At 41.6% G+C, this 12,073-nt stretch overlaps 1 protein-coding gene across 1 annotated transcript in view; it reads left to right on the forward strand.

Moving 5' to 3' along the window:
- Positions 1-7,088, forward strand: part of plrg1 (pleiotropic regulator 1) — a 68,516-nt gene extending 61,428 nt beyond the window's left edge. The window contains exons 12-15 of the mRNA XM_070871418.1: positions 814-918; positions 1,103-1,242; positions 1,818-2,011; positions 6,568-7,088. Coding sequence (XP_070727519.1) covers positions 814-918; positions 1,103-1,242; positions 1,818-2,011; positions 6,568-6,627 — 499 coding nt within the window. The 3' untranslated portion in view covers positions 6,628-7,088. The remainder of the gene's footprint in view (positions 1-813; positions 919-1,102; positions 1,243-1,817; positions 2,012-6,567) is intronic.
- The last annotated feature ends 4,985 nt before the right edge of the window (positions 7,089-12,073 follow it).

The raw sequence follows: 12,073 nt of genomic DNA on the forward strand, positions 1-12,073 counted from the left end.
CATTGAAAAATGTTGATCTCGTTGACTGGCTGGGCCGAATGGCGTGTTTCTGTGCTGTATATACTATGTAATCCAATGTAATTATTAAACCAGTCAAGTCACTCAATGCATTTGAAAATAAATTTTGGCCAGCATTTTTTTAAGTGTACTGTAAATTTTTAATATTCAATATAAAGTTGTGAATAACTCAATCTAAAAACTATGTTTGACAATAATATTATGGAATTTACCTACGGAGGTGTCTTTTGTGTCGTTTAATACCTTCATTACAGTTCTTACTTCAAGGCATCAGTCTATCTTAAAAAATCTGGATTTGAAAAGATATTATTTCACAACAGTTATCCAGAGCTTTCAAACACATCTGCATTCTTCGCACGTGCACTTTGCTGAATTTCCCAGCATGTATTTTGTGCATCAGAATGATTTGTAGAATAGAAGAGTGTGTCTCCTCATCCTGTAAGAATTTGAGTTTTTGCCTTTTCAAAACTGGGAATTGAATTCTCAAAGTTTTATTTTAGGCAAGTGTGTTATTAATTGGTGTATAATAAACTGCATAGACACACTATTTTTGATGTGCAGCACCTATTAACTTGGTTTCTTTGTTTATAGAAATTTATATTTATTAAAGCTGCGAGTCATAAACTCATTAGTACACTAAAGGGTAAATCGTTTGCTGGTGCATACCAAAGTACATATCAGCAAAATGTGCAGTCCGCCCATGTCTTTTTGACTGTTTTAAGAAGCTTGAATTCACTGATTATGTAACAGTATAAAGTGAATGCTGCAATAAGTCTGTTTATTTCTCATAGGAAGCCATGACACAACCATACGGCTCTGGGACTTGGTAGCAGGGAAGACTAGAGTCACATTAACCAATCATAAGAAGTCTGTCCGTTCTCTCATTCTACATCCAAGACAGTATGTCTAAAGATTATTTGTTCCTTACATATATTATTATAGGTCCTGGTTGAACCATGGATGAAAAAATACTTTATATAATGGGTGATGTGCATACGTTGAAGTTCTTATTTGTTTTATTATTCACAACATTTTGATTATATTTGTTACCTGCTTAATGTCAAAGTATTTCTTCTTGTTATAGATACACCTTTGCTTCTGGTTCTCCGGATAATATAAAGCAGTGGAAATGCCCAGATGGTGTTTTTATTCAGAACCTACCTGGTCACAATGCTATTATCAATACACTATCCGTCAACTCAGATGGTGTGCTGGTATCAGGAGGTAAGCTGTAGAGAAAGATGGAATGGAGGCAAACTGCAGCTGAGCAAAATAACCTTTTAGCATTTAAGAATGTTTTGATATTCAGGTACAAATGAGATTATTTGGCCAAATGTTTTCCCTTGTGTATTCTGCTTCAATACAATGTAAATTAAATTAAAATTTCACAGTTACGGCTTAATATAGTACAGTACCTCGTGAAATGTGTGGTTAGGATGAATTGTATATAGGTTATTTAACTTCATTACTGTTAACTACACTCAACTCAAGCAGATCTGTCACATTGTATGGTGTCCTAAAGTGGACAAGTTTTGCTCAAACAATTATACTAATGTAGAGGTAATAATGTAGAGGTTTTTGCAAACTGTAAAAGCAAATGAAAAGTGTTAGCATTTGGTCTGTTGGAAGAAGAATGTTGTCTTTCCAAAAATGTAGTGAGTGATCCAAAATGTAATACAAAAGGCACTTGTAGCAGTCATGCCACACTTCAAGCAAAATGGTGTAATTATTATAGATCTCTTTTTTTGTGTTTAGCCATTTATGTCTAGTCAATCTTTACATTAAATTTATATTAACAGCTGATAATGGTACCATGCACCTGTGGGACTGGAGAACTGGGTACAACTTCCAGCGAATACACGCTGCTGTGCAGCCGGGCTCCTTGGACAGTGAATCCGGGATTTTTGCATGTACCTTTGACCAGTCGGAAAGCAGATTACTTACAGCAGAGGCTGATAAAACGATCAAAGTCTACAAGGAAGATGACACTGCTGTATGTATAGATTTTAATAATGCATTATTTACTATAGAGAATTGGCTCGTATTTGTTTCTATAAATAGACATTGCTAGGGACTGCAGTGGATTAGACACCAGTATTTTGCCTTTAGGACCTCTGTTCAAATCTGTTCCAGACTACTGAGATAGAAACTTTCTTATTTGCTAACTGTAAATGTGCTAGACTCTTAATCCTGTTTGTTTTGGACATGAGCCCACAGCACAAAACTACCTTATATTTGGTACTAAATCAGTAATATGACTCAAATTGCTGGGGAAGAGTAGAAGGAGCTTGACTTTGTAGCCAACATCTCTTGCATTTCAGTGTTTTATGTTCACAGGAGATGACTGAAATGGAAAGTCGTCTATTCCGTAGCAGTTACATTGCGCGCCCTGAAAAAGGAATCTTAAATTATATTTTAAGAATGTCAAGTCTCCGAACGTAACTTTTGCATTTAAGCTTAAAAACAGATGAATTCTGAGATGGAGTCAATTTTATTCCACAATTTTTTACTTCACCCTTGCTGTAATGGTTCTCTTGTGCCATGTTCCTCTTTCCCAAGTAAAAGAGCAGGGCAGTGACTTATTTTCGAGCCATTGCATAGGAAAGCAATAGTTAAGGGAACAAACTGGCATTTCTGCAGCCACAGACGTGACTCCAGGATGGTATGTTACCTCCCTATTGCCAGGGTCAAGGATGTCACTGAGCAGCTGCAGGACATTGAGGGGGAGTGGTTGGAGAGATGGTGCAGGAAGGAGGACTTTAGATTCCTGAAGCATTGGGACTGGTTCTGGGAGAAGTGGGACCTGTACCAGCCAGGCGGGTTGCACTTCAACAGGGCTGGGACCAATATCCTTTGGGTTTGCTAGTGCTGTTGGGGAGGGTTTAAACCAGAGAGTTCAAGTCCCACTCCAGAAACTTGAGCACAAAAATCTAGGCTGACACTCCAGTGTAGTGCTGCACTGTCAGATGTGCCGTCTTTTGGATGTTAAACTGAGGCACCGTCTGCTCGTTCTCAGGTGAACGTAAAAGATCCCATGGCACTATTTTGAAGAAGAGCTGACGAGTAATCCCTGATGTCTTTGTAATATTTATTCCTCAACCAACATAACAAAAAACAGATTATCTGGTCATTATCACATTGCTGTTTGTGGGAGCTTGCTCTGTGCAAATTGGCTGTCGCTTTTCCTACATTACAACAGCGATTACACTTCAAAAGTGCTTCATTGGCTGCAAAGTGTCTTGGGACGTCCGGTCATGAAAAGTACCATATAAATGAGCCTTTTTTCTTTTAAGCTTGGCAGGGGGTTGGGAACCTGAGCGTAGATTCAGAAGGGAGAGAAGCAAAGCTGGAAATGGAAGGCAAAAAATTAGTAAGTGAGTTTGAAAGGTAGAGGAAACAAAGGCTAGAAAATAAACAACGAAGGAGTTTGATAGTGTTTAATGGCATATACTTTAATGCAAGGATTCTAGTGAATAAAGCAGATGAGCTGAGGGCACAGATAGACATGTGGCAGTATGGTATCGTAGCTATTACTGAAACATGGCTGAAAGAACGGCCGGACTGGCAGTACCACATTCCTGGTTACAAGGTTTTCAGATAAGATGGAGAGGGGGATAAAACGGGTTTGAAATAATTGGTTAAAGAAACAATTACAGCTGTGAGGAGGAATGATATGTTAGAAGAATCATAAAATGAGGCCATGTGGGTTGAACTGAAGAACAAAAAAGGGGCAAACACACTGCTGGGAGTGTACTATAGGCCCCCAAACAGTCAGTGGGAGATAGAAGAGCAAATATGTAGGCAAATGTCTGAGAAATGCAAAAACAATAGGGCAGTAATAGGGGATTTCAACTACCCTAATATTAACTGGGATAGATTCTGTGTAAAAGTATAGAGGATGCAGAATTCTTAAAATGCATTCAGGAGAACCTTTTTAGCCAGTACGTAGCAAGCCCAACAAGAGAGAAGGCGGTCCTGGATTTAGTTTTAGGGAATGAAGCTGGGCAGGTGGAAGGGGTATAAGTGGGTGAGCATTTTGGTGGTAGTGATCATAACTCAGTTAGATTTAGCATGGTTCTGGAAAAAGACATAGACCAGGAGTAAAAGTTCTCAATTGGGGAAAGGCTGATTTGCTAAATCACATCTCCGTTTAGTGAAAAGTGGACTGGAAACAGCGACTTGAAGGTAAATCAGTGTCGGAGCAGTTGGAGACATTCAAGGAGGAGATAGAGAGTTCAGACCAAATATGTTCCCACAAAGAAAAAGGGTGGGACTCCCAAATCTAGAGCCCCTGGTTATTAAGGGACATACAGGGTAGGGTAAGGCAAAAAAGGGAAGATTATGTCTGATACTGAGAGCTCAATACTGTAGAAAACCTAGGAGTATCAAAGTGCAGGGGAGAAATTAAAAAGGAAATTTGAAAAGCAAAGAGAGGGCATAAAAAAATATTGCAAGTAAAATCACAAAGCCCAAAGATATTTTATAAATACATTAAGAGTAAGAGGATAACTAAGGTAAGAGTAGGGCCTATTGGTGACCTGTGTGTGGAGGCGGAAGGTGTGGGTATGGTTCTTCATGAATACTTTGAGTCTATCTTCAGAAGAGAGGGATGATGCAGACATTGTAGATGACGAGGAGTGTGAAATATTAGATGAGATAAACATTGAGGGAATTATTAAGGAGTTTAGCATCTTTGAAAGTCGATAAATCGCTGGGCCCAGGCTGTTAAGAGAAGCAAGGGAGGAAAAAGCAGAAGCTTTGACCATTTTCCAGTCCTCTCTGGCTGCAGGTGTGGTACTGGAGGACTACTAATGTTGTAACATTGTTTAAAAAGGGATAGACCAAGTAATTACAGGCCGGTCAACCTAACCTCTGGTGGGCAAATTATTGGGAAAAAATGGAGTATTTAGAAAGGTGCAGATTCATCTAGGACAGTCAGCATGTTGAAGGAAGGTCATGTCTGACTAACTTGATTGAATTTATTGAGAAGGGATTGATGAGGATAGCACATTTGATGAGGTCTACAAGGATTTTAGCAAGGTTTTTGACGAGGTCCCACATGACAGACTGATCAGAAAAGTAAAGCCCACGGGAAAGTGGCAAGTTGGATCCAAAATTGGCTCAGTAGCAGGAGGAAAAGGTAATGGTCGACTAGGTAAAGGTTTTTTGTGACTGGAAGGCTGTTTTCAGTGGGGTTCCGCAGGGCTCAGTATTAAGCCCCTTTTTGTGATTTAGACTTCATTGTCGGCATGATTAAGAAGTTTGCAGATGATACAAAAATTGGCCGTATGGTTGATAGTGAGAAAGAAAGCTGTAGACTGCAGGAAGATATCAATGGACTGGTCAGGTGGGCAGAAAAGTGGCAAATGGAATTCAGTCCAGAAAAGTATGAGGTAATGCATTTGGGGAGGTCTAACAAAGCAAGGGAATGCACATTAAATGGTACAACACTGAAAAGTGTAGAGAAGCAAAGGGACCTTGGAGTGCAGGTCCACAGATCCCTGAAGGTAGCAGGCCAGGTAGGTAAGGTGGTTAAGAAGGCATATGGAATACTTGCCTTTAAGTCAAGGCATGGAATACAAGAGCAAGAAGGATATGCTTGAACTGTATAAAACACTGGTTAGGCTGCAGCTGGAGCACTGTGTGCAGTTCATCACATTACAGGAAAGGTGTGATTTCACTGGAAAGGGTGCAGATGAGATTTACAAAGAATGTTGCCTGGACTGGAGAATTTTGGCTATGAGGAAAGATTGGAGATGCTGGGTCTGTTTTCTTTGGAACAGGAGGCTCAGGAGTCCTGATTGAGATGTATAAAATTGAGGGGCCTGAATAGAGTGGATAGGAAGGACCCGTTTCCCTTGGCAGAGAGGTCAACAACCAGGGGGCATAGATTTAAAGTAATTGGGTAGAGGTTTAGAGGAGATATGAGGGGAAATTTCTTCACCCACAGGGTGGTGGGGGTCTGGAACTCACTGAGAAGGTGGTAGAGGCAGAAAGCACCACATTTAAAAGATACTTGGATGTGCACGTAAAGTGCCAAAACCTACAGGGCTACGGACCAAGAGCTGGAAAGTGGGATGAGGCTGGTTAGCTCTTGGTTGGCCAGTGCAGACACAATGGGGGGTAAAAAATGCCTCCTGTGATTCTATGAAATGACAGCCTATCTTCTCTCTACTGAATCCGTGAATAACTAAAGATGACAAAATGCATTAATAATAGTCTTAAACCAAAAATTAACAATTTAGAATAACCAATTATGAGAAGATGGAACATTACCTAACTAGTCCAACAATGTGGGATAAAGTGCACCTAAAAAAAAATGGTGTAATTTTTGATGTATCATTATTTACATGACCTTTCATTGATTGTCAGGTTTTTTTTGCTTAATTTCTGTTGATGGGTTGAGCAAGTGTTATGCAACCTGTGACTTACTGCCTTGACATGTTGCATTTTAGAAGGAAGTCCTTGAATCTACAATGTTTTAACTGAAGAATATTTCTTTGTTAACTTTATTGTAGATAAGTAATTTTTTATCATTTTTTATCCTAGACTGAAGAAACTCATCCAGTCAACTGGAAACCAGAGATCATCAAAAGGAAGAGATTCTAAGTGACTTTCACTTACAATTCATAATAGACATTATACTATATTTTAATGTTTTTTAAAAAGTAATTTTCTCCCTTTAGGTTCTCCCCTGTACTCCTCCCTCCCCCATCCAAAACCATTCACTGGCTGAGAAGCAGGCTTCTCTCTAACCTGTTGCCAGGAGAATGGCCAGTGGATTTAAAAAAATGTTTGTTGTATAGGTGCCTGCCTTATGCAGCAACTTGCCAACATCCAGCAAAGATTATGATGGTGCCTTGCAGGGGATCACAGGTGGAAACTAGTATCCTATCAGTACATGGCACTATGAATATATTAATGCAGTCCTCCTGAGCCAATATGTTTTAAAATTTAACTTCTTGTGGATTTTGCTTCTGACTAAAAGATGACTAAGTGGTTGGACAATGTTTCAAGTTTGTTGTAACTCAGTTGTATATTGTTTCCCTACAATAAATTGTACAAATCTGTCGGTGATGAAAGGCCAAACTACCCTATTGAGGACAGGGGATATTCAAGGAGCTGTTTGAATCTGAGAAGTCAGTTAGAACTTACAAGAGATACAGTTCAGACTAGCACAGTTCCTGTTGTGGAAATAAATGCTGTGTGGAAGTCATTTACAAAAAAGCCTTTTATTTTCCTTTTTGAGGAGCTAGAAAGGACTAGAGAAAGTTCTTTATGAAGACAGCATAATCCTAGTGGATCAAAATAATTAACAGGTTGTTCTGGGCTTGTTACTGAAGCTTACTTTGATATCCAGGCTAGTGAAGACACTATCATTGGTAGTATATTACCTGAGTGATTAGCAGCACAGACTTTGATAAATGTGGTAATAATGGTCCAGCACCAGAAAATAGCCAAAGCTGGATTGTTCTAAAAACCCACCTGATGCCCTTCATCCCTACCTGATCTATTATCCCATTCCCACACTATGTAATTGACAATATCTTCAGGGCAACAAATACTACGATGTGGAAGCTGAAAATTTGAGGACTGGTAGACACAAGTGTAACTGGCAGCAGGTATAATTTTATAGATCTCCTGAAGAACATAAGCAAAATATGAACAGATGACAGTTGTATAAAATGTATACACACAAGATTTCAGAAACATAGATAAAGTTGGTGGTCTCTCATTTAACTCCGAGAGAGTGAGATTCCTATGATCCCACAATCAACGGCTCAGATCAAAGCTCTGCAGTTCTAATACATCCAGTTGTGAATCGTGGTGGACAATTAAACAACTAACTGGAGGAGGAGGCTTTATGAATATCCCCATCCACATTGACAGCAGAGCCCAACACAATGTTGAAATGTTTGCAACCATGTTGCCAGAAGTGCTGAGTGGATGATCCAAATTGCCCTCTTTCTGAGTTCCCCCACCATCACAGAAGTCAGTCTTCAGCCAATTCGATTCACTCCATGTGATATCAAGTAACAGCTGAGTGCACTGGATACAGCAAAGGCTATGGCCCCCAACAACATCCTAGCTGTCATGCCGAAAACATGTGCTACAGAACTAGCCGCACCTCTAGCCAAGCTGTTCCAGTACAGCTACAACACTGGCATCTACCTAACAATGTGGAACACTGCGCAGGTATATCTTGTCCACAAAAAGCAGAACAAATCCAATCCGGCCAATTATAGGCCCATCAGTCTACTCTCATTCGTCAGGAAAGTGATGGAAGGGTGTCGTCAACAGTGCTATCAAGTGGCACTTGCCAATAACCTGCTCACGGATGCTCAATTTGGGTTCTGCCAGGACCACTCTGCTCCAGACTTCATTACAGCCTTTGTCCAAACATGGACACAAGAGCTGAATTCCAGAGGTGAGGTGAGAGTGATTGCCCTTGACATCAAGGCAGTATTTGCCCAAGTGTGGCATCAAGGTGCCCTCGTAAAACTGAAGTGAATGGTAATCAGTGGGAAAACTCTCTGCTGGCTGGAGTCATACCTAGCACAAAGGACGGTGATTGTTGGTCAATCATCTTGGCCCCAGGACATCACTGCTGGAGTTCCTGCAGGTGTCCTAGGCGCAACCATCTTCAGCTGCTTCATCAATGACCTTCCATCCATCATAAGGTCAGAAGTAGGGATGTTCGCTGATGATTGCCGAATGTTGCGTTCCATTTGCAACTCCTCAGATAATGAAGCAGTTCCTACCCACATATAGCAATACCTGGACAATATCCAGGCTTGGGCTGATAAGTGGCAAGTAATATTCATGGCACACAAGTGCCAGGCAATGACTATCTCCAATCGGAGCGTCTAACCACCGCCCCATGATATTCAACGGCACTACCATCACCATTGACCAGAAACTTAACTGGACCAGCCTCAAATACTGTGGCAACAAGAGCAGGTCAGAGGCTGGGTATTCTGAGTGGCTGTCTCACCACCTGACTCCCCAAAGCCTTCCCACCATCTAAAAGGCACAAATCAGGAGTGTAATGGAATATTCTCCACTTACCTGGATGAGTGCAACAACACTCAAGAAGTTCGACACCATCCAGGATAAAGCAGCCCACTTGATTGGCATTCTATTCACCACCTTAAATATTCACTCTCTCCACTTCGCTGCAGTGTGTACTATCTACAAGATGCACTGCAGCAACTCGCCATGGCTTCTTCGGCAGCGCCACCTAGAAGAACAAGGTCAACAGGCACATGTGAACACCGCCGGCAAGTTTCCCTCCAAGCCAGCCTGACTTGGAAATATATCACTGTTCCTTCATCATCGCTCTGTCAAAAATACTGGAACTATTTCCTTAACAGCACTCTGGGAGTACCTTCACTGCAAAAACTGCAGTGGTTCAACAAGATGGCTGACCACCACCTTCTCGAGGGCAATTAGGGTTGGTGAATAAATGTTGGCCTTGCCAGCGATGCCCACATCCCAGGAACAAATTTTTTTTAAATCGTAATCATCTTGTCATCTAATGTTAAGGGATCGATTTCTAGAAGTGGTTCCAGATGATCTAAGACTATGGTTGCTTGGCCAGAAATGTAACCTGTGAGATGAAGAAGCAAACCATTATTGAACCTCATGAGTATTAGTGTCCTAGTGACTGAATAAGTCATCCCCTCAATCAGCCAGAGGAAGACGCACCATGCCTGGTGTGGATCCACAGCCGCAAGTATCTGGTTCTCTGATACTCTTCCTATTTGGCAATAGCAGAGATCTTGGATGCTTCAACTGTGACAATATAGGGGAAGCATTTGATGATCCAGGCATGATGCCAAATACCAATTGGTAAGTTTAAACTAATATAAGACTATGGGCGTGCACAAATATTGAATGCAAGGAATGACAGCATTCCTTTCCCCACTCTTAATAAATGAATGTTCTGAGAAAAGTCAATGGGTCTGAAATTGAGGTTGGAGGTTTCCTTCATACGAACGCCTCCGACCCGGAAAAAAAATCTGCAAAAGTACCTGGTGATCTTGGAGGAACGCAAGATCCCGGTCGGAGGCCTAGATTAGTTGCATAGTGCATAGGGAGATGCCTTTCAGGATAAAGATGGGAGAATAAAATGAGAAGTTACATACAAGTATGTTGCTGTAATGTCAGGGTTAATTATGGATCCCCCCCCTTCCACAGTACAAGTAGAAACAGAACTTGGGTATGTCATCCCATGAGGAAGGAAATGGAGTTCACCTCAGTTGGCTGATAGATTTTATTTTATAAAGCAACAGGGGCTAGAATAAAAGAGAGGTTCTATAATGATATTGATGGGAACCAGGTCCTCTGTTCTCTCTGTCAACCACCGAGGGAAAAGTTCTTTGCCTGAAACAAAAAAATGCATGTGCGCAGAACGGCCATTGCTATGCACGACTGAATACATCACAAAGGCCCAATTCACATCGCTAAGACTATCGCCCATTTCACATCGCTAAAGGCTATTGCCGAAATTAAAACGGCGAAACTAGTGGTTTTTAAAATGGATGCTATTTCAGCGATTTTCAAAAATATAAAAAGCACCAAGGCTGGAAATAATCGCCCATTTTTGGATGATAGCGACCATAGTGGAAAGTCTAGCCCCATAAACAGCGAAGGAGGCCATTTCGGCCCATCATGTCCGCACTGGACGATAAAGAGCCACATGGCCCTCGGTCAGCAGTCCTGAGGTTACATATAAACCTATGAACAATGGCGGAAAGGTAAAGAGCATCCGGCCCAACCAGTCCGCACCACACAACTGCAACACCCCCTGCACCGCAACCAGAGCCATGAAATCTCCTGGGAAAGGCAAAAAATCAGATTAGAAAACCCAGGCCAATTGGGCGGGGGGGGGGAAATCTGGGAAAATTCCTCTCCGATCCATCCAAGCGATCGAAATTAGTCCAGATGATCACTCTGGCCATATTCGATTTCCTGCAGTACTTACCATCATATCTGTGCCAGCCAACAAGAGGTTATCCAGTCTAATCCCACTTACCAGCTCTAGGTCAGTGGTTACGGCACTTCAAGTGCCCATCCAAGCACCTTTTAAATGGGTTGAGGGTTTCTGCATCCACCACCTTTCCAGGCAATGAGTTCCAGACCCCCACAATCCTCTGCGTGAAGAAGCTTCCCCCCTCAAATCCCCTCTGAACTTTCCACCAACCACCTTAAAACTATGCCCCTTTGTAATTGACCCCTCCACCAAGGGAAATAGGCCCTTGCCACCCACAATATCCAGGCCCCTCAAAATTTTATACACCCCAATGTGGTCTCCTTTCAGCCTCCGTTCCAATGAGGACAAACCCAGCCTATCCAATCTGTCCTCATAACTAAGATTTGCCATTCCAGGCAGCATTCTAGTAACTCTCCTCTGCACCCTCTAGTGCAATCATGTCCTTCCTATAATACGGCGATCAGAACTGCACGCAGTATTCCAGCTGTAACCAGAGTATTATACAATTTAAGCATAACCTCCCTGCTCTTGTATTCTGTGCCTCGGCCAATAAAGGCAAGTATGCCTTCTTAACCACCTTATCCACGTGGCCTGCTAATTTCAGGGATCTGTGGACAAGCACTCCAAGGTCCCTTTATTCATCTACACTTCTACATGGCCTACCATTTAATGTGTATACCCTTTCCTTATTAGCCCTCCCCAAGTACATTACCTCACACTTCTCCAAATTAAATTCCATTTGCCACTCTTCTGACTAGTAGATTGATATTCTCCTGTAGTCCATGACTTTCCTCTTCATTATTAACCACACAGCCAATTTTAGTGTCATTTGCAAACTTCTTAATCATACTCCCTATATTCAAATCTAGATCATTAATGTATACCACAAAAAGCAAGGGACCCAGTACTGAGCCCTGCGGAACCCCACTGGAAGCATCCTTCCAGTCACAAAATATCCATCAACCATTACCCTTTGCATCCTATTTTGGATCCAATTTGTCACTTTGCCCTGGATCCCATGGGCTTTAACTGTTGTGACCAGTTTACCATGGAGAACCT

This window comes from Pristiophorus japonicus, chromosome 2 (genome assembly GCF_044704955.1).
Source record: "Pristiophorus japonicus isolate sPriJap1 chromosome 2, sPriJap1.hap1, whole genome shotgun sequence".
Classification (NCBI taxonomy): domain Eukaryota; kingdom Metazoa; phylum Chordata; class Chondrichthyes; family Pristiophoridae; genus Pristiophorus; species Pristiophorus japonicus.